General features: G+C 36.4%; 1 protein-coding gene, 1 non-coding gene and 1 pseudogene across 2 annotated transcripts; 2 read left to right on the forward strand and 1 right to left on the reverse strand.

The window, feature by feature from the left end:
* Positions 1-114: 114 nt before the first annotated feature.
* Positions 115-186, forward strand: trnam-cau. The gene has a single exon. It is a non-coding gene; the product is annotated as a tRNA-Met (tRNA).
* Positions 187-1,090: 904 nt separating this feature from the next.
* On the forward strand, positions 1,091-14,946 carry LOC121315555 (phosphorylated adapter RNA export protein-like). The gene is made up of 5 exons (XM_041249745.1): positions 1,091-1,209; positions 2,536-3,173; positions 3,651-3,771; positions 12,290-12,373; positions 13,273-14,946. The coding sequence occupies exons 1-5, from the start codon at positions 1,108-1,110 to the stop codon at positions 13,540-13,542; spliced, it is 1,215 nt and encodes a 404-aa protein (XP_041105679.1). The 5' UTR covers positions 1,091-1,107; the 3' UTR covers positions 13,543-14,946.
* A 3,835-nt stretch (positions 14,947-18,781) lies between these two features.
* Positions 18,782-23,932, reverse strand: LOC121315560 (annotated as a pseudogene).

The raw sequence follows: 23,932 nt of genomic DNA on the forward strand, positions 1-23,932 counted from the left end.
TTGAAGTATTGTTTTAACATTGCGAAAATCTGCAAAATTTCTTAGTGTAACTGTAGCCCATAATGACTGCTTAACCCGTTTTATCCATATTGAAACAGTGTTGCAGATGACAAAAGCAGAGTGGCGCAGCGGAAGCGTGCTGGGCCCATAACCCAGAGGTCGATGGATCGAAACCATCCTCTGCTATTTTGTTTTTCCATATTAAAATTTAACATACTAATTTAATACTAGTAGATTTCAGTTGGATGCTATATTTTTATGGGTCATACTTAAAATGACGATTGGATGACTGAGATGATTGCATGCGATAAATATTTTATGAGTTTTAGTAATCAGATCTGTATGTGAAAATATCTTAAAATGTGCAGTTATACGTTTTTTTAGTAGGAATATTGTTATTAATACAGTATATGCGGTGGGAAAATTACGAGAAACTATGAAGAACTGTGTTTCCTGGTAATTATTACTGGGGAGATCGGTAATTATAGATGTGCGAGGCAATAGCCAATATGCAAAGAAACCGTGTTTAGTTACCCGGATCCCTGTTTGGTATATATTTTACTTGGAATATGGGTATTAGTACGTTTTCTGGAGGAAGATGGAAAATATTTACTGTCTCGCTATGCAGATCACTGTTTTCTATGTCTTTTTTTTTTTTTTTAAAACAGCAAAAACTGCACTGCAAAAGTACCTGAGTTTCCTTACTCTTTTGTTATGGTGGATTTAACGTTTAATACTATCGTGATAGTGCAACACAAAAAAAGATACAGATTTGAAATCGTGAAAATAAAATGTGTAAACAATTACCTATAAATATTCAAAAACATAAAATACATAAATAAAACAAGTACATTAAAAACATTGTTCACACTTGTTACATTTGTAAAGAAACCACAGATGTTTTAAAAGCAAGGTTTAATGCGTGTTAGTGAATTTTAAAACTACTTAAATTAGATGACAAAAGGACGTTTTCCTTTGTTTTGCAGCAGGTTGCACACGTTGTTACTGCATTGTTCCCTAGCAACTAGAGCACCCGGAGCCGACCTAGAAAGGTTATCATTCCTGTAGCCAATTAGGGGGAGTTGTTTTATTTCCGGGTCAGTGGAGATGGCGGGGGGTGCTGTGAGGATGGAGGATCTGGAAGATGGGGAGCTATCTGGTTCCAACTCGGATTCAGAAATGAGAATAGCTACAAACGAACGGCTACAGGTAAACGGGAATGCTTTGGTGACATATAATATGCTACTTTAAGATATTTTAGGGGTTACGTTTGCATTGTACTGAGTGTAAACAAGACTGTTGACCACACAGCGTCTTGGATTACACGATTTACTATATGTTTTAAAACAAGATCGTTCGAGATGTATCATTTAGCATTGTGATACATGTTGCGATTGTAATGACTGTTGTGATTGTTGCTGTTTCATTAACTTTTTGTATTACATTTTTTTTTATATAAAAATGTTTTAAAAACTGATTCAGTTTGATTTTTTTTTTTTTTTTTTTTTTTTTTTCATTCCCCGTGCCGTGGACACATAATCAACTAAGTTACTGCTCCTGTTTGTACCCCATTACCGTCGGTTTGTCTAGCTAATTAATTCAGAATCACCTTCACCATTGCAAACAGACGCTATAGTTTGGCTTGTATTAAAAAAAAAACATTAGCATATGTTGTCGTGCTAGTAAGTATTTTACAGTGAGACGTAAAGACACACTGTAGTTTGTATACACTTTAAGCAAGTGATTTTTAAACACGTGTATATACATATTTCTATGTGGAAAAGTATCGAAGAAATAAAGCATTCGAGTAAAGTACAAAAGATACAATTAAATACGTTTTAGCTGGACTAGTTGGAGACACCTGGAGAGGGGGTGTAGAGTAGCTGTGCAGATTCAGTGCAAGGTTAGAAAGAGCCATGTCTCTCGAGCTATTTAGCTAGGACTGAGTTATCATACCATGGTAAACCAGTGACGTTTAGTCAGAAGGGTGATGTGCTCAGAATTCAGGAAGTTTACCTTTTGAATCTGTTTTTTGTTTGAAGGTAGTGTTTAAGACAATCCAGCAGGACACTAGACTAAACCAGGTTAGAGGTGTGTGCCAGCAACTCGGTGTATCTGTTGTGACTAGATAAGAGTGCAAATGCAATATTAAAGATGAAAAAATGTATTAACTGTTAACTGCTTTGTTCTGATAACAAAGGCAGTATTACAAGATGTACAATATTATTAATTGTTTGCAAATTGAATAGAACATCAGGTTACAGTGTATTACAATATCTCTGTTATTCAAGTCATTTCAAATAGGTTCAGGCTCAGGGCAACAAATGTGAAAGCAGTGAAATAAATAAATAATCCAAGGTTGATTAAAAGTGCAGTTAGGGGAAACAGTTTGTACTGTAGCTGTTTTGGGGAGTATTTTGGAACAGTTTTTGTCTTTATTATTAATCCGTATTCTAAAAATTTGATTAGATGGCACAATCTCTCAGTATAACTTCTACCATGCTGTTATGTAAATGTCTCCTATTACACTTACAGAAACAACAATCTGCTGCTTCTGCCACCACAGCATTCCAGAGCAGGAGTGAAGCACCCCCTCGCACTGCTCCCTCTGTCACACAATACCGCAGTATGGCAGGCTTAGATTCCAGTGACAACAGTGACTCAGATTCCGACGAGGACAAGGTCCTGTGGAAGAGAAAACGCCAGAAATGTTCCAACCCCCTTCCTGTCAAACCTCCAGTGGCAACAGCCCCACCAGTCGGCCAGAGCCAGCCCGTCAAGAAGGTGAACAACATCTGGGGGTCAGTGGTACAGGACCAGAACCAGGAGGCTGTGGCTGCAGAGCTTGGAATTCTGGGAATGGAGGGCGAGATCAGCATGAGCTGTCGGCAGTCCGAGACCTATAACTATGTCTTGGCCCGGAAGATGATGGAGAAAGAACGGCAGCAGCAGTTTGGGGTGGAAATGTCCAAGCTGGATGAAGAATTGGAAGAGTATATGCAGGACAGCAAGAAAGAAGGGAAGGTGGAGGAAGAGAACGGGGCTGGCCATCTCAAGAGGAAGCGGCCAGCAAAGGAACGTCTGGGCCAGAAAGCAGAAATGGACTATAAGGGCCGGTATGAGATCACAGAAGACGATGAAGAAGAAAAAGTCATAGATGAGATTGCTCACAGGTCAGCTGTTTTTTCATCTTTTAAAGAACAACAAGCCCATTTCTTATGTTTCACCAAGTTTCCAGTGCATGTTTTATGTCTTTTTTCCTTTATGTAACTATAGATCTGGACAGAAAATGCTTTGTGAAATTTGGGTAGGCGACTAATGTTACTAAATTGAATAATATTTTTTAGCTTGTAAGGGTTTATTTAAGTCATCATGGTTAAAAATTAGCAATTTGATCTAAAAGAAATCCTAAAATTTGCTTTGTAAGATGAGGGTGCTTTTAAATGATAGTGTAGAATGACTCCAGTGGCCCTTAATGTGCCAGTTATTTGAATTTGTGCTCCAAACTGTTCTACGTTGTCTCCAAGACAAGGTTTGAATTTAGAAGTCTGGATGTTCCAAGCACTATACTGTAAATAATAAATGTTGTCTTGTTGTTGATTTCAGAACACAGTAACTAGACACAAAGCAAATCTGTTTTTGTTTTACAGACTAAGGGAACCTAAAAAAGACCTGCTTGAAAGAGTGGTAAAAAGCATTGGGAAGAAGAAAGCTATTGAGTTATTGATGGAAACTTCAGAGGTGGAGCAAAGTGGTGGACTCTTGACTATTGTAAGTAATACTTCAAAACCCTGTTTAACTGGTTACAGTATATGTTTAATGGCAGTATACTGTGTTTATCTGTTCTCTTGCTCTTGATGGCTAAAATCAATTTGCAGCTTGAAATGGTCTTGCACAACAGTGAAAGAGCTTCCCCACAAATTGGTTTTGAAGATGCTCACACATGTTGGAGCTAAAAGCTACAAAAACTCTGAAAATGCTAAGTACATTTTAGTTTTATTGTGTTTGTTTTACCAGCTACAAAATAGTAAAACTTTTTCTGTTTCTTGACAGGTAAGATTTCCCTATTCGTGAGCAGATTTTAATAAAAAGCATGTTATAACAATCATTTATTTTGGAAGGGTCTATGTACCATGAAACTATGATAAGTTACATTAATCAATCCCACTTTGATTTCTGCAAATAAACTAAAATGATATTGAAGAGGTATGCAAATCTGGATCGATTATACAGTGAGAGATTCAGTATGATGGGTTACTAATAATTTGTACTAGGGTTGTGCCGATTCATCGATTGATATGGTGAACCGTAATATTTTTCTTGCCGTCAGTTAAGCCTCCAAATAGAAATCGATTTAATTGGGCACACAAAATCAAATTGTTCGACTAAATATCAATGATTGTACAGCCCACATACATTTTCGCACCATTCTTCTCCCCGTGACTTGATTATTTTAATATCATTGCTGTTAAGTAAAGTCTTGTGCATTACAATTGAATGTGAGGGGTAATTACGCCTTGGTAGCGTCAGGAGAAAAAAAAAAAACACAACAATATTCGCAACAAGGTTAAGGAAAGTTTAACATACTACAGGGGTGTTACTGAAATACATATTCCAAACAGATTACAGTACTTTGGAAAGTAGTCTATATAAACATGAGTTTATGAAGAACTTTTTTTTTTTTAATTCAGTGACAGCTGCAGCATCAGGCATTGCATCTTGTTAATACTGTACAACCTAACCTTCACTATCTGTGAAACACAATGTGGAAAACCCTGCCTAAAACATAATAATAATAATAATAATAATAATAATAATAATGAATACATAATTTTATTATTATTATTAACATGCATACCGCTATAGGTTAAGCTGATAATTACTCCAAAATTGTGTTTAACATCACTGATTTGTTTTTTTATAATTTTTTTTAACATTATTGAATATTGTTAAATATTCGTTATATATCAGTTAATTTTGAAACTCCAAAGAAGTGCAAACTATATATAGTCAGTTTTCTTCAATGTGCACAAGTAGCCTTTAACTGTAAGGTTCCAGATTTAATAAAACTTAGATTGTTGCTGACAAATTATATATATATATATATATATATATATATATATATATATATATATATATATATATATATATATATATATATATATATAAAAAATATAAACAAAAGAAACTTATTCTAGAGCCGAAAAAGCTGCTTGACAGTGTAGAAAGCTTAGGTAACAATGCGTTACAATGTCTTAAAAAAAAAAAAACCATTCACTTCAGAACTTTGTGAGGATTATATTTACTTTCTGTAGAACCAAACTCATTAAGTGCTACCAAAGAGCCACAAATTATCTTAACAGACGTTTAAACATTATTTTGTATTTATAGATTTCCCCTCAAACAATACCAGACTCCATCTTGGAAAAAGAGCCCTGGCTTGATATGAACCACTTCAAAAAATAACCCCTGGACAACCAACAGTCAAATTAGCTTCAGAGTTTTTTTTGTATAAATCATAGCTGCAATCCGCAGGAGATCCCGATCTTCTGAGCCTGGTTGATAACACAGAGACGTGCTGTTGAACTCTGCTGCAGTCAGACAAGTTGCTTGAACTGTGTAAAGGGCTTATTCTAGTTTAATACATTTCCTGGACCCAACAAAGTTAGAGCCATAAAGCTTGCTAATACACTGAAATCAATCTGACTACTGTGTAAGCATCTCTCTCCCACTCAGTTTAGCGGTACATACAAACACTGAGCAGTGACGTCATGCAGGAAGTGGGGATCAGCACCGGGGGATACCGCGGAACTCAGAGTCGTACATATACACAAACCCGACACTTTCTTTATTGATAATTATGGCAATAGAATAAAAGCACAAGCACAATATCAAATCGAACTGCTTATAGAAAAATGATTATCGTTGAATATAAATATACTTCTTAGAAAATTGTAGGAGCAACGTTTTTGCCTGACACAGGCTTTCTGCTCTGCAATTGTCACAACAGGTAACATGTTTATTGTGTCACTATTATGCGGACCTCGCCACAGCAGCACGCTTTTTTGTTTACATCAAATACACAGAGGGGCGTGCTTACAAAGCATTTTCAAAACTGATTCGCTGGTAGGATGGGACCAGCAAATCAGATGCTAGTTAACACGAGCAGGAAAAGAAGAGCACACCCACTGCTTGTCTGGCAGAAATACTGTAAATAGCAAGGCAGGGCGTTCAGTGCATTTTCATTGATTAAACTTAAGTAATGTTATTAACTATGCATGTTACAACATGTAATTATTGAATTGATTATCTAGTATTTATATCAATGTTTGTAATGTGAAGTAACTTTAAAAAAAATGATGGTGATTAAGTAGATTCAAGAAAATGCAGAGAGTCCTTTTCTTCAATCAGTTGTTAGGTTTATTGAAATATGCAGGGAGTCTGGTCCCAGGTACAGGACAAACAGAATACTCATCATTACAATGTTTGCATGACATTAAATACCCTTCTGTATAGATGGTCCACCTCCCCTTTCTCTGACACTTAACCAATGGCCAAGGTACAACACATTATTCTGTTAATTTATTGTGTGTGTGTGTAGTCTAGTGTGACAACCAATGAACTCAGTGCATTCTTCACACTCCTGGAGACAAGGTCCATAAATCTGCCTTTTGTTATCTTCTTGGGACCCCTTTGATCCCAGCGGCATTATCTCTTTCGATCTCTCTGAAGTCTTTAGAGCCTGTGCTAATTGTAGTCCACAGCATTGTTATCTTGTTAGCTTGCAGTCAATGTTGGGCAAGAAGCTTGTAGACGCAATGTCTAGATCAATGGTTAGCAGTACATGCAATTTGAACCAAACAGTCTGCTATCTGCAATATTAGTCTACTTTCAGAAAAGAACACCAGTATAGCTCTGCCAGTCCACATGCGTAGCAAACTGCTAATCAATTCCCAATCCATGTTTTCCAACATAATGAGAATTGGAATAGATTGAAAAATCGATTTTTGATTTAATCGTAGCAGCCCTAATACGATTATTGATACAGTGACTTTTTGTTTGCTAGCAGAAACATGAGCATGCATTAATTTGTGTCTACGCTGATAATTGGAGAATGTTATTTATTAGCATGTACTCTAGAAGCCTTGCCTACTATTCATTGTGTTCAAGTCCGCCGACAGCTGAGCTGAGGCAATTATTAAAATTGATAATCTCATCAGGACGACGGCAAAATTCGACCTGCTGTGGTCGTTTTAAAGTGGAGTGTGGGCTTGACTTCTTTAAGTCACGCGGTCTGTAAAATGTGTAAGGCTCAAATTTGCAGGGCTCCAGACTGGGACCAAAATGGTTGTAAATGCGACAAAAATGAATACATTCGTAAACAGTTTTTTGGGGGATTGGTGCTAGGGATGTAATAGGTTAAACGGTAACCCGATAAATGCATACCGTAATACAAATTGATAAAATGTGTCAGACATTTTGTGTTTTCAAAGCAAGTATCTAACAAAACATGTGCTCATTACTCACTGCCTCTGAACGCTGCAACTCCTCTGCCAGTCGATTTCCGGTGTTCGTACAGTGAGCACAGCAGCTGGCGTCAAAATAGAAAAAGGAGGAATGTAAGGATGGAGCAGTCAAAACAAAGTTGTGTCGAATACCTGCGAAATAAAAACATTTTAGTTTAAGAAGAATTATTAAGAATTATTGCCACTTTTTACTCAATTATAGCCCCTCGCCCTACTTGTCTAAAAGTTCTGAACTTGTTACCTAGCAACCAGCTTGCCATGTTAGCGGGATGCTCTTCTGTAGTCTCTGATTTTTGTTGTGAAGGTTCAAAACGTTGCTTTATAAATATCAAACGATTAACAGCTTTCTGAGGGAAAGTGTTGGAAACGGGAGTAATGAGGGGGAATCGAGTGGCACTGCAGCAAAAGAAGTGCTAACAATAAGAACCCAATCAGCAGTAAAAAAAAAAAAAAAAAAAAAAAAAAAAAGCTTGTGCTAAATGGCTTGGGTTACGTGGTTTCATGGCAGATATTTTTGATCGCTTAAATATTCTTGACACATCACTCCAAGGACGAGATATTTGTCTTTTCTCTCACTGACAAAATCGAAAGCTGGATCAAGAAGCGGTGTCTGTGGTACGATCGTGTAAACCGTGGCAGCCTAGAAGCATTTGTAATTTTTTTTTAACTGTTGGCTGTAAAAAAAAAAAAAAAAAAAAAAAAAAAAACTAAAAAACTAAATATTGTTGTGTAGTCATTTTTATTGCTAGAACTAGGGGGTCACAATGCAATGAAGTTTGAGAACTGCTGCTGTATGATAACAAATTACATTTTCGTTCCTCTGAGTACAGTGGTTTTATATTATTATTATTATTATTATTATTATTATTATTAAGCAAGATGTTTTAGTTCAGTAGTTGTGAGCACAGTTTGTTAAAGTTGCAGTTTATGTTGTCATTTCAAGCAACGAAAAAAACATATTTGCATAGCATGAATTCATAAGATCTTGAAAAGTGAATTATGGATTGCTACACTAATTTTAGGGGATGATAACGTGTTATGTTTCTTTTTATTTTATGTAAAACTATTATCCTCTGTAGTGGATCGAGATTTACTATGAAGGAGATACTAGAAACTTCGAAAGGTGTACCGGTGTCATCGGAAATAAATTACCGTTTGCCTTTTTGAGCCTTTCTAGGCATGTGCGGATTTTAGAACTTAAAGGCAAGGTTCTCAGGAGATTCATCGAAAATTACAGGACGCTATTTGCATTTTTTTGAGAAACGAAAACGAGTTTTGCATTGCATACAGTAATATTTGTTTAAATATGTTGTCATCTCATTTATCGAAGTGTGTTGTGGACAGCTTTTTTTTTTTTTTTTTTTAGGTGACATCGTAATGTATATTTACGTTTAATTTGTATTATAGGCACATTTTATCTGCAGGAAATTGCTCGCTGTATTATTTTTTTAACATGAATAAATATTTTTAAATTTATTTCAGTGTAATTTATGTCTATACATAGCTAAAATCACTACTTGCCAAATGTGTATTTCCTTGTCGTTTGTGGACATGTCATATACTATGGAGTAAGGAAACAACTGTTTAAGTGTTTATGTAGGCTCACTAACGTTGTAATCAAGTCTACGGGATATCTAAAAACCTGTTAATGTAGAAAACGTACATGTTTTAGTGGAAGGTGGTGTTTTAAGGTGTATGTATAATTTGAGAAACGCACAAAACGATTGGCTTCTAATACATACTGTCCAAAAGTGCAGTTCTATTATTAAATTAACATCTGTAATCCTAGTTGATATGGTGGATGTATTCGCACAGCACCAAATACTGTACTAATAATTCAGATAGCCATCCAGTATAATCTCGTACCCTGTGCAAATCTGTCATCCTCGCTTCTACAGTGAAAGTCCCCACTCACCAGACGTTATATTTCAGGAAAGATAAAACGTCATATCACAGGTTATGCTTTTTACTTGTAGATTATTATGTGAAACTCCGTGTGAGAACGTGCTGTTAACGTTATTTTCGAATTATGTTTTACACCAGATCTCATTTATCAAATATAAAGATATCATGAATATAATGTAGATATCATATAGCATTAATTGCATACCATACAGTAATACTTATATCTATGTACATTTCTCAATAACAAAGATACCGGTATTTAAAAAATGCACTTTTTTTATTAAACAAACCAATACACGTACACAATTCAAAATATACAAAACAATATATATATTAAAAACAAAGGTGTAAGGATGCGTATGGGAAGGATTACATAAGGTGTGGGTTTCAACTCCATGCTGGAGGTTTGTTTTAAGAATATATCACTAACCAAATATTATGCGTCTGATTGATTGCGAGATTAGTGTCTGACACTTGAGCGGCATTTCAAAACTGTCTTAAGACCGCAGTATATAGGCTAATTGCACGTCAAAATAAATCGCAAGACAAACGCATAATGATTTCTGATACAGTATGTCAGCACATACAATTTATACATGTATTCTGTTTGTTGGAAGAAAAAATAAATATCCATGGCGATTACAAATTTAAAAAATGACAACTCTGAGAGTTTGCCATGTCTTTGTAAACTGGGAATTAAACAACACCTATTGTTAAATAATAGATAATGTTGTATTAGAAACTGTTATTACACACCAGTATAATTGCACATAAAAATAAATCGCTCGACAAATGATAAATTATTTCAGTTTATGTCATAACCCATGTACATGTAGCCTAAAGTTAACATTTTATTAAATAATAACATGAAAAACATGTTATTAATATGACACCGACGTGTTTGAGATTTTTATCACAAATAATGTAACTTTTAATAAAGATCCTGACAACATTTTAAGAGTAAAACAATTTACTTGGCATTGGAAACATCGCAATAACAGTCTGTTCTGAATAAAAGTACATAAAGTCGGCGGTTTAACCTTGCCTTTAAGCGCTAAGATTCGCGCATGCGTAGAAAGGCTCAAAAAGGCAAACGCCAACTTATTTCCCATGACACCGGTACACACATCGTCAGTATGATACAATTGTGATGCAATTAAAGAGCTATAAGCTGCCTCTTATGTTTGGTAAACAAATATCAGTGCATAACAAAGACTAAGTATTTGTGGGAAGGGTATTTATTTAAAGGGTGTTTAGTGTGACAGTGTAACTACGGTTAAAAAAAAAAAGCATGTGTCAATATTTATGAATGTGCTATGATGTCTGTGTGTGTGGGGGGTGGGGGGCGGGGGGGACGACATCACATGTTTTAATAAACTGAAGTGCAAGAAGGATGGTAGCAAATTAACTATAATAACAATTTCATCGAATACAAGTGCTTAAGTGCAGATAGGTGCTGTATTAAGACCAGCAGAAAACGCTAACCCCATAATTTCATACAACAGTTGTGTTGGTGACCAAACATGTTTGAGTGTTGTGTAAACATGTACTATTTAATATCGAAATAACCAACTCACTGAATTTAAACTTGTTTTTACTGAAAAACAAACAGTAACGTGATCGTAAGAGCTGTCTGTGTTGCATGCTGTCAGATCAGGACTTCACTGAGCATTGGAGCTGCAGCATGCTACAACTGTACACAATTAGAGGTGTCATCACCAATTCCAGACACACTTTCACAATATTCAAAATATAAACATGCTGAGTTCATTGCAGTCATCAGCTGTATAGATTTACCACTCGGCAGAATGTGGCAACAAACAAGTGAGTACAGGCATTAAGGTACTGTTTTAGTATCACGTTAGTATCTTAAGTTGTTGTATTTTAAGCAGTTGAATATGGTAGCAACTAACTTGCTCCTGAAGTGGCATCCAGCAATTGAATTTCGCTGCCAATTTATTGATTTTATTTTTTTCCTTTTTGACCTGGAGCTATTGTCTGGAACCCTGATTTGTAATTTTGTTTTAAAGAAATGTATTTAAAAGAATAAACAGGAAACGAAAGCAAAATGGGCAATGGCTTATTTCAACAAAAGTGCTTTACCAGTGTTATTGCAATTGCTTGCACATGGAAATGAGACAATAGTGATTTTTATCTTTCAAGCTTCATTTTCTGTATCGTCTTGTGACCTTCGTATAGCAATATGTATCGTATCGTGAAGACACTGCCCATACCCAGCCCTAGTTGGTACATTTTAGCTTTAATGTTGAAGTGCATGCCTCTTTTGTTCCCATATAAAGCATGCTGACATTCTCAGAAAAATTGTATTGTAATTTTCAGTGCTTTCAAGTAGCACAACTAGGGTGGCTCAAGTAGGACTGTGGGTGTTCAGATGAGGCAGTTATTTTTTCAAGCTGCTGAAAAGGCTGAAAACATCTAATTAGAGATCCTTTGTGTATCATCAGAACATTAGAGTTCAATTCTCCAGCTTTATTATGTGTTTCAAAAAATATTCTATCATATCATTGATCCGTCTCCAATTACTGTGTTTTTTAATTGATTCAAAAGGAGCATTCGTTGTAAATGTCAGTGCAAAATGTGGACATGTAGTGGAACACCATTGCCCATGGATTCTATGCGCTTCATAATGTGAACATGCCAGTTTTTTGTTTGTCTCAAAGACATATAGAGCACCGTTGTGACATACACAATGTTGTCACTCTGGAGATGTGAACACAAATAGAGTAAGAAAGTAAAGAGTATGACTTGAATAGAATGAATGATGCAACGATGCCCACAGTTTGCTTTTAGTTACTTGACACTGGTGGTCATGGTTATGAATTCTGTTTCCTATTCAGGACGGCAGTAGGAGGCGAACACCAGGAGGAGTTTACCTGAACTTGCTGAAAAACACTCCCAGCATCACAAACAAGAAGATAAGGGTAAGATATCTTGCTGTAGTTCTGTAAATCAAGATGACTATGTACGGCAACATTTGGCATGTTTAATACTTACAGCTGCTAGAAAATGCCAGCTGTTTTTAGTTGTTGAACCATTTTCTGATCGTTTTTTTTTTTTTGTGATTTTTAATCCTGTGCACTATTCAGTTAAAAGTTCTATAAAACTTATAAAAGTTTACCCTAATAAAAGCATATGTGTAATAAAGCATAGTGAAGGCATCGGTAAGCATTGTAAAGAAAAGCTAGATATGGTAAAGCATATTAAAAAACATGGCTAACCAGGCTAAGCTACGGTAAATGCATAGTACCTGCACCAGCATGGCAAAACTGCAAAAATACCACAGGAAAGCTGTTTACAGCTGCTCCAGCCCATCCTCTTTCATAATGAAATTGAGGGACTGCTGATTTTCCCGATCTTGTCCACGTGACAACTCATTAGCCAGTTTGTAATGTCTACCCATTACTGTCTATATACAGTGCCTTGAAAAAGTATGCAGACCCCTGACCAATTCTCTCATATTACCCAACGTAAAACTAATGTAATTTCAATGTACCATTTGTAATTCAGTAATATGAGAGAATTGGTCAGGGGTCTGAATACTTTTGCAAGGCACTAAATATATATATATATATATATATATATATATATAGTGCCTTGCAAAAGTATTCAGACCCCTGACCAATTCTCTCATATTACCCAACGTAAAACTAATGTAATTTCAATGTACCATTTGTAATTCAGTAATATGAGAGAATTGGTCAGGGGTCTGAATACTTTTGCAAGGCACTATATATATATAAATTGCTTTCCTAGGCATAGGACAGTGGAATAACGAGTTCAACGAGGCAAAACAAAAAACACGTACATTTTGTTTCACCAGGAAATATTCCTTGATGAAAACCGCAAAGATTACACAAGCAAAAAAGCTGCCAAAAAGCGCAGACGGCAGCTAGTGGGGAAAGAGATGAAAAAGGTGATCAAGACACTAAACCTCCAGGAACATGATGATGCTTCACGAGAGACTTTCGCTAGCGACACACACGAGGCCCTGGCTTCTTTAGACGAGTCCCATGAAGGGCCCACCGAGACAGCACTGGATCTGGAAGAGGCTTCTGTGATATACAATTCCAATGAAGTAGAAAGCTTTTAACAAAAGTGGTCTTAGGCTCATGTTCTCTAGCAAAGGCATTTTTGGTTATGAATTCTCATTGCATGCCTGCAGGTTTCAGAAAGGGGGGGGGGGGGTTAAATGCCAGAGTTTGTGTTTTAAATCCAGCAAATTGATGACTCGGTTAAAGAGGTGGCCCTTTTTTGGCAATAAGAACATCCTAAAATCTAAACATTAATGGTATAAAAGTTGTTATTAAGTTAAATATACCAAGAGGACATTTTATAGAGAAATTGAGTCTACTTTAGCACTACAAATGATGAATATGTGTGTATGATGTTGGATGAAGAGGTGTCCTTTTTTATGCTGCTTTGTTTTACCATCAAACGCTATTAACTTACAAGTGGCTAAAATACAGGCTTCTACTGTGCATTTAAATATAAATCTGAAACCTGACCAGATTTACTGTATACAACCTTTGTTCATGAATATGGGATTTTGATTTGGTTTCTGATTTGTTTGACCCTAATTGACCACCTTGTTTTCATGATGTATTGAGATTTTGTGTTTTGTTTTGTTTTTTAAAACCATTGAGCACTTCATGTAAATCCTGAGCTTTCTTTTTTTTTTGGTTAAACAATTTTTTTTTTTGTTGAACAGTTTTTAATAAATGTATGCAAAATACTTTTGAAGTTGTTTTCTGTTCAGTTGTCTTGATCCATGTACTGTATTGTATTGGGCTGAACATATCCTCTGTGTAGTAATAAATACAGGCACATCCTAAATCTTTGTGGCGTTTCTGTTATCATGAAAACTGAGTTACGTTACATAACAAAACGTGATCACAAAGTCATCTTTGACAGAACCTGAAAAAAGTGATGGAGAACTATCTAACTTTAAACTATGACACCTGAAGTTATACTTGTGTGATGTGCCTTAGATTTATAACACACATTTCTTATGTAGAGTCAGTATGTGGTGGATAGTGTAGATTTTTTTTATAAACTTTCCTTATACTTTCGGGTAGTTTCAGGAAACAAAATGCTTTTAACTAGTGTGTAACAGTAATTTTGAATATTTGATTGCCTTTTCCTTGCATATTTTATGAGGTTTACATTTGTCCTCTATTTCACTGCTTCAATACTGAATTTGATCAATTTTCTCTGTAGCTGGCTTCCATCTAAATGGAAATTATACCAAATATTATACCAAATATCCCTAAACTGTAAATTATACCAAATGTCCCTCCCCACCTGTTTATAATACAGTAATCTGATGGGTTTTTTTTGGGGTGGACACCATTCTTTACCATTACATTTTACAAAACATGGAAACTCTCAACGCACCTGTTATTTTGTAATAATATGAAGTCAGGTATTTATTAATGGAAGAATAATATGAATGTTTTCTGCATTTTCTGAAAGAAGAAAATGTGTGTTCTTTAAATCATATGAGACCTTAATAAACAAATTACCAGTAGTGTGTGTGTGTGTGTGTGTGTGTGTGTATATATATATATATATATATATATATATATATATATATATATATATATATATATATATAATATATATATATAAATAAATAAATAGACATCTTATTATTGAACTTAACGCTTTGCATTTAGGCCAAAAAGTTAGATTTTAGTTTCACCAGACCACAAAACTTTTTGCCACATAGCTACAGAATCTCCTGGGTGTTTTTTTTGCATACTTCAAATGGGATTCATGGTGGGCTTTCTTGAGTAAATTACAGACCAGATTTGTGGAGTGCTTGGGATATTGTGTTCACATACACACTTTGACCAGTCTTGGCCATAAAAGTCTAGCTCTTACAAAGTTGCCATTGGCCTCTTGGTAGCCTCTTTTGATCAGTCTCCTTGCTAGGTCATCCAGTTTGGAGGGACAGCTTGATCTAGGCAGGGTCTTGGTGGTGCCATATACCTTCCACACCTTAATAATCATCTTGACCGTGCTCCAAGGGATATTCAAGGCCTTAGATTTTTTTTATTTTTTTTATAGCCATCTCCTGATCTGTGCCTTTCAACAACTTTGTCCCAGAGTTCTTTTGAAAGCTCATTGGTGCTCATGTTTGAGTCTTTGCTTTGAAATGCACTACCCAGCAGAGGGAACCTACAGGAACTGCTGAATTCATGTGAATCACTACAATATAACACAGGTGGAGTCCACTTAACTTGGTGTGTGATTTTGAAGGCGATTGGTTACACCTGAGCTAATTTAGGATTGCTATTACAAGGGAGGTGGACACTTATCCAACCAAGCTATTTAAATTTCTATTTTTAATTCATTTTCTACAAATTCCTAGAATATATTTTTTTTTAAACTTGAAAGTTGTGGGGTAGGATGTGCAGATAAATGGGAAAAAAAACGTTTTATTATATATATATATATATATATATATATATATATATATATATATATATATATATATATATATTCCTGATTGTGGAGCGAGCTGCATTTGTGCCATATAAAAATATGAGAAACGTTTTCTGTGTGTGTGTCCATCTGTCTCCGGTCATTGTTCTTATACAGTTTTACGGTTATGCACCATACTGCGCTGTGAACACGGTTTATACTTTCTGCACTCTTAGGATAGTTCATACACTAGTACAGCCAGGGTGTTCCGTCAACCCCGTTGACTTACTCATGGGTTCGAGCGGTGAGCAGAATTGTCACCTCTTCTCACATTTGTAAACACTTCTTTAAAGTGTCTGTAATGTGTTTAAAATCCCTCTTGTTAGAATGCAAAGCTCGCTGGGATCCCCCATGGACCTCATGAGGTGACTCTGTTCTGGGAGCAACATGAGCGTCTTTGTCACGGGGAGGAGAGGACAGGCCTGCTGGGAGAAACTCTGTACAAAATTCTTCAGAAACTGCTCAATCCTCCTGTAACCTTCTTCTACTCCAAATACCGGAGTACACTGATCACAGGAAAAGAGGCATGCCCTTTACTCAATAATGTGTGTTTGCTTACGAATGCACAATGTTGTTTTGCATGTTGTTGTGCATAAAACACCTACTTCCATCACCAGCATTTGTTTTCATTTTATTGTGTTGTCGAAATCAGCACACGTAATGACTATTTGGTGTTTGCAGTTTATCTTATTGTATAATATTGGCTTGGTTTACATAAAGTTTAGAAACTCCAAATTCTCTCTCAATTTAACATGAGAATGTGACATAACAGTACATATCATGCACATTGCTATAGGGAGTGCATAGCCAAAAAATGTACAGCTGAAAAGCGTGGGTAAACCGTACCAAGCAATTATTTAACAACTGAGATCTGCTTTTAATTTGTTTCAAATTATTGCCATTTGCAGGTGACTCCTAAAATGACAGTTCTTTATAATTTAGCTGTTTTATAAGCAAAGTTATAAAAATAAAATAATAATAATACTTAAGCTACTACGAACTAAAAAAAAAAAAAAAAAAAAAAACACAGCCAAACAATAATTTGCAAAGTATAGAAAGATAAGATGCAATTCATTTTTATAGTCTTAAGTAGCATCTATCATGGGTACCACCCAAGAATAAAAAGTCACGTTTGTGCCCCAAAATGTATTACATTAGCATAACTGGGAATCCGTGTTATGTTTTGCTGCAGGCTACTGACCTCAGGACCAGGTTTTAGCAACCATGTGTAGTTGAAGAAAAATCTCTTAAACCTAATTTGTAGGGCAAGGTTTGTTTTACAAGAATGAAACATGAAAGAAAGCAAACAGTTTTAAAAAGACAAATATGAGGCTTAATATCACTTGCTGCAAACTTACAGAACAAAAGATGTCTGGGTGGATTACCATTACGTAGTGGGAAATGTGGGCAAGTAGGCTAGCGTATTGTAGATTTACTACCAGTGTTATGTAAATGTACTCTACAAAACATTTTGACTGGATATTTGTTTTTATATCATAAATGTAAAGTGCTAGATTTTAACTTGTAGATGACCATAAGGATTAGAACTGAAGAAGCTAACCTTCTATATAGGAAAGCAGGCTGCACTTGCTGTTCTTCAACACAACCAAAAACTTAAAAAAATTGCATGATATCAGAAGTCACATAAGGCACTGACATTAACAGAACATTTTACAGTAAATATACCCTGCCATATTTAATATTAATTAGGTGATTTGAATTTTGAAGAATTTCTCTCCTAAAAAAAAACTACATGTAAACCCAAACTACCTAAAAGGTACTACCAAAATGTCATGTCAGAAAGGCAAAACCATTTTTGCATGTAAACCAGGCCGTTGGAATCTGTTGCAATTCAGGGCAAGAGAAGCAAAACAAAGTGGTTCTGGTTGCCCAGTTTGGCTCAATTTTAAGGAAACTTTGTATGACCATTTGTAAAGATTTGTTATTGTGCATGACGAGCTAGAGACCTGGAACCTGTTACAAAACAAAACAAAAAAATCCATAGTATCCATTATATCCCAGAGGTTAGCTTTTATGTAAAGGTTTTGTCATTATAGTTAAACCAATTAGCTAGTTCAATAGAGCTAATTCCAGCTACTAGCTGTACTGTGTCCTTTCTCCATAAACCACATGAGCAGAGCCTGGTCTGGCAACACCGTGCCAGAGTTTTTCAGATTGCTCGCAGAATGTCTGTTAGGTCCTTCTCCCCAACTAATTCACTGCACTGCTGCCAGATAATGGTGATGATTGCTCTGTGCTCCTAACCCTGATAAAGTTAAAATTCTACAATCCCTATTGAAGAGGAAGCAAGAGAACCTACCCAAGTATCTTCAAGTTCATTCATAAACTGGGCAGGTGTACTGTGCACATTAAGATGAAAAAAAAAAGTACTTTATAAAAGTTGTCTTTAGTTTCTTTATTTCAGCATTACAAGAGATCAAGATTGAAAAAGCACTATATTTAAATTACCATTTTTCAGCTTAACAGCACTGTACAAAATAGGTCATGCTTGAACTTGCGTTCCTTTGTAATACTTTGTCTCAACACAACACTTCATATTTTGTACTTTTAAAATAACCCTCTGCTACAAATGTCTTCAGAGCAATGGAGCAAATTGCAAAAGTTGTCATGGAAACATCCGGGCAGAAAGCTTCAGAAGTGTGTTTCAGTAAGTGGGTAATTATAATCCTGTATCTTGATGCTTTTGCAGCAACCACAAATATGCTTTAGTCAAGCTTAATACAAGCTTGTTTTCTAAAGACTACTGTATGTGAATTTGGAAAAAATATGTTAATTATCAAAACAGTTACATTTAGAGATTTAAAGCCTACTTTCTACAAAGTGACATTATATCTACAAAATGAGATTACATTTAAGGGCACTTGAGTAGAACCTGTTTATTAACATAATTTCCTTTATAAAAAATAACACCAGAATCCCAATGTTAAGGTAATTTCACTATGAACATGTTCAAATTTAGCAATGGTAGAGGTGGATGTGCAAAATAATGAAATGAACACACATACTGTATATACAGAGCCACCGATGATTGAGCAAATTGATATGATTAAAAAAGGTTCCAGTTCAATAAGAGGTCACTTTGTCTTTAATTTCTTCTGGGTTTGATATCCTTATTTAGATGTAATAAAATAATAAATAGCACAATCTTACCCCTTTCCTGGCAGTTTAAAATTACTTTATTAATTTCTATGGGAACTTAAATACAAGGACACTATTCATGTTGCATTTCTTTTCACAAACTTCAGGCTTATTTGAAAGTTTATTTATTTGATCCACTTTATTTCATTTATTGGTTATTATTTTTTAAATACAGATTTGAATCCAATGAAATGCATTGTATGAATTTCAAATCAACTAGAGTTCACCATTTGACATGCGATTTCCAAAACAAACAATATCCTAACTTATAGAATATAGTTTTGTCAGTAATAAGCCAGAAACACACATTTCAATACACAACTTTGCCAATTTCTTTTACCATCACGAGAAAAAAAAAAGGTGGCAGTGCTCAGCATCTACATGTGTACATGCAAGTATTTAGAAACTCAATGCACCGACACGTGCCCCAGTTGGTTCTAATGGTCCTCATTGAACACTACACTTTAGGTTGATTTAGCTATTCAAGGCACTTCTGTAACTGGGGAACCCCCCTCCCCTTCCCCTCCACCCAAAGTTACAGGTTTACTAAATATACAATATTTGCAGTTTGCATTTGATTGGACTACTAACAAGCTACATGGCCAATCCTAAGTACAGCACACATACAGATTTAAGTGCATTTTAACTTTGAGGCAACTATATCAGAGTAAACTTTACACCATGTTCTACTTTGCATTTCTCAAAAATAAATCAATTTAATTGTTAAAGGTGAACCATTTTAACCAATTAAACGTTTGCACACTAAAGGTGTCTTCTTTACAGGGCCTTAACTTCTGCAGAAGTCACAGAAGTTATAAATATACCTTTAAAAAAAATGATACAAGAGAAAAAAAAAACATATTGCACCCACAGAGCCAAACCAACACTGCACAGAGATCCACACTTTATGAATGCGGCAGTTTGGTTTTCTGGGTACTAAATGACCTGCTTGCTAGAACATTGTTGATTTGACACTGCCTTTTTTTCCCCACGAGAGAGAGATATCCTTATTTAAAGACAACCCTTCCTCTCCCAATACTGTTATGGAACCCTTTAGTTCCATCTGGGCCATGAGGGAAGCGGAGGACCCCAGATGAAAGATCCCCATTCAGGGCCCTGTTCAACACCAATGGGCTCAGTGAGCTCTGTTTCTGGCTTGCTTCCTGAGAGGAGGCAGTGCTAGCTGCTGCCAGCTTGCGCCTCTGAACCCAGAGTCCGGTAGTATTGCTGCTGTCAGAGGAGTAATCTAGGTTCCTTCTGCATGGCTCTGGGTTGCTATCTGGGCTTCTCCACATCTCTGAAGCCAATAGCGGGGACATGCGGTGGGCTGTGGGGGTTACGTGCAGGATCCTGGGGCTAGAGAGAGGGCTGGTCCATGGGCTGGACCTGGGAGAAACCCCAAGGCTATGGAGGGTGATGTAAGGGCTCAGGCCTTGATAACACCTTGGTGTTGGGATAGGAGATGAAGCAAACCCTGATTATGAAGAGCTGTAGGCAGATGAATCTTCACCTCCATAATGCAGTTGCTCCATCCTCTGGCTGATTATTGCCATGCCTTTCAGATCAGACTTCTCTTCTGCATCACTTGCATCCAGTGTGGTGGTCTTCCTTGACCACTTCCCTACAAGAATCACCTTCATAGTGCTGTTAGCCTTGGAAAGCTCACGGTAAGCTCTACCAGCTGCCTCTAGGGCTTCATACTCCACTAAAACGCATTCCATGGAGACCAGATCAGGGTACTCGTAGGTGTACTTCCTTACATCTGTGGGCAGCTCTTTCCCAGGTCGAAGGATCCTGATTGTACTTATAGTACCAAAAGTGCCAAAGACAGCAATAGTCGATTCAGAGGTATCTAGTGGCCAATGGCTCTGGCAGGTTCCACACCAAGAGAAGCCTGTTTGGCACCTGCATGAGCAGAGTCTCTGGGACCGTGATTCTCCGAAACACCTTCTTACCTTCCTCATTCAGCTCCAGCTTAGCGGAGTGAAGCAGAGCAAAAGCAGCCGTCCGCCAATCTTTTGTTAAGAGCTTCATCTGAAAAGGTAGAGATGCCAATAAAGGTTACAGGATTGTATTGCCTTTCCACAACATTGAAAGAAATTAGTAATATTCCAGCTAAACCAGTGCTTCTTACCTTTTTGAATGAAGTCAGCAACTTGATAGTCATGTAACCCAGCTTGTTTCTCTTGACATGTTTCAGCAAGAAAGCATCTTTGACAAGGTTTTCATCAGATAGGTAATTCTCTGAGAGACCATCTTCTGAACAAGTTCAGAATCTGGGGGCTTCCAGTCTTCCAATTCCACATCATCATCATCATCATCATCATCATCATCATCATCATCAAAGAGGTTGTCAGAAAAACTAGGAAAAGTAAAGCACTGGAAACAATGAAACAGGGGTTGGCAAACCAAATTACAGTATCGTCTGCTAGAACACCCAAATTGATATGTTTAGTTGTAGTTGAAACAGCAAAGCTGGTTATGATATGGTATAGGCCTCAGCTTAGAATAGTGGGAATTTAGCATTTTCTAAAATGTAAACCTTTACATTTTATTTTAGTCCAGTTGCCTAGAGAAGGAGAGGTATGAGAAATACACTTAAATACATTCTATTGCCATAAACCTTTAGCAAAATAATAAAAATAATGAGTAGGGATTGGTAGAGGACAGGTGTAAGTTGTTTGTACCAAAGTCTGGTCAAACCAGCTCAAATCGTCTGAGTAATGGAGAAGAAGGTAAAACCTTTTACATCTGTCCCATCCACCCAACATCATTTTACCCTGTGTTTAACTGGTCCTTTAGATATTTAGGATCAGTGCATATCCATAGATTATATCAGAGTTATCAGAAACTTCCAAAATTTAGAATAAAGAACCAGACTATTTACCGGTACTTTAAAATTACACAATATATTGCACCACTATATCACTTACAGGCCTTCAAACTCCTTTTCACATACACATTTGTGCCTTACACATCACACAGCATTGTATTATAGGCCAAAAGTATTTCTATACTTTAATTTGGTCACCTCAGCACATGGAATTACAAACGTTTACAGTGGCTCTCAAAAATATTCACACCCCTTGGACTTTTCCACATTTTATTGTATTACAACATGGAATCAAAATGGATTTAATTAGGAGTTTTTGCCACTGATCAACACAAAAAAAGTCCACAATAGCCCGGGTGCTTAACACAAAACTGGCCTTTATGGGAGAGTGGCAAAAAGAAAGTCACTGTTGAATAAAACTCACATCAAATCTTGGCTTGAGTTTGCCAGAAGGCATGTGGGAGACTCTCAGACCAAGCGGAAGAAGATTATATGTCTGATGAGACCAAAATAGAGCTTTTTGGCCTCAACACTAAGCGCTAGCCTAACACCGCACATCATCCTGAGAATACCATCCCTACCGTGAAGCATGGTGGTGGCAGCATCATGCTATGGGGATGCTTCTCTGCGTCTGGGCCTGGAAAGCTCATGAAGATAGAGGGCAAAATGGATGCTGCAAAGTACAGAGAAATCCTGAAGGAAAACCTGTGAAGTCTGAAAGAGACCTGGGACTTGGGAGAAGGTTCATCTTCCAGCAGAACAATGACCCCAAACATATAGCCACAGCCACACTAGAGTGGCTTAAAAACAAAAAGGTCAATGTCCGGACCTCAATCCAATTGAGAATATGTGGAAAGAGTTGAAAATTGCTGTTCACCAAAGGTCCCCATCCAACTTGAAGGAGCTTGAGCAATTTTGCAAAGAAGAATCGGCAAAAATGGCAGTGTCCAGATGTGCAAAGCTGGTAGAGACTTATCCAAATAAACCCATGGCTGTAATTGCTGCCAAAGGTGCCTCTACCAAATATTGACTCAAAGGGGTGAATACTTATGCAATCAATTATTTTCTGTTTTGTATTTGTAATTAATTTAGAACATTTTAGAACATTTTTTTATTTTTCACTTTGAAATTATGGACTTTTTTTGTGTTGATCAGTGGCAAAAACTCCTAATTAAATTCATTTTGATTCCATGTTGTAACACAATAAAATGTGGAAATGTCCAAGGTGGGTGAATACTTTTGACAGCCACAGCCACTACGTCCAGGTATAATTTAAACACTTATATTATTTAACTAAGTTATATGTATCATTACAAAAAAAGGATATGCAGAACACTTCACAAACACATTCTTAAACATGGGGAAGCATAACATTCGAGCTAGTTCCTTACCCGTAATCAGAGCAAATGCTTTTCATGTTCTGCCTGCTACTTTCCTGATTTTCTCCTTCAGTATCTCCAATGTCAACCGTCACTCGGACACACTGCCAGTTTTCACCGGGAATGTCTTTCATATTCAACGGAAAAAAGCCACTCATTTTTTGTACTAATGATATTTAATCCAACCCTGTTTCTGGTGGATCAGACGTGTGCTTTGCTGTAAAACTGGCAAGCACGCAGCACCTTGAGCCCACCTTCCTCCGACAAAAGCAGAAACTACCTGCCACTTAGAAAAAAAAAAAAAAAAAAAACCCTGACCGCAATAGCTTGTAATTATCTAGACAAGAGAGACCCTCATCGGGCTACTTACTAGGTGGAGAGGCAGGGTTCATACTGGCCAATTACATGGAAAATTGAGGTTTTCTATTAGCATAGCCCGCTTGTTTGTTTTTACCTGACATATTACATTTTGTTTGTTGTTGTTTTGGTACAAAACGATGAATTTTATTTAATACTGCTTGTAATTAATATTTAGTTTACTATGTTTTATTACATTTGGTAAAACACTTAATTTAAAATAGCCAACTGTAACACCATGTAATTTACACAATTACATGGGTCAA

The sequence above is a fragment of the Polyodon spathula genome, chromosome 1 (assembly GCF_017654505.1).
Source record: "Polyodon spathula isolate WHYD16114869_AA chromosome 1, ASM1765450v1, whole genome shotgun sequence".
In the NCBI taxonomy this organism is placed as follows: Eukaryota; Metazoa; Chordata; class Actinopteri; order Acipenseriformes; family Polyodontidae; genus Polyodon; species Polyodon spathula.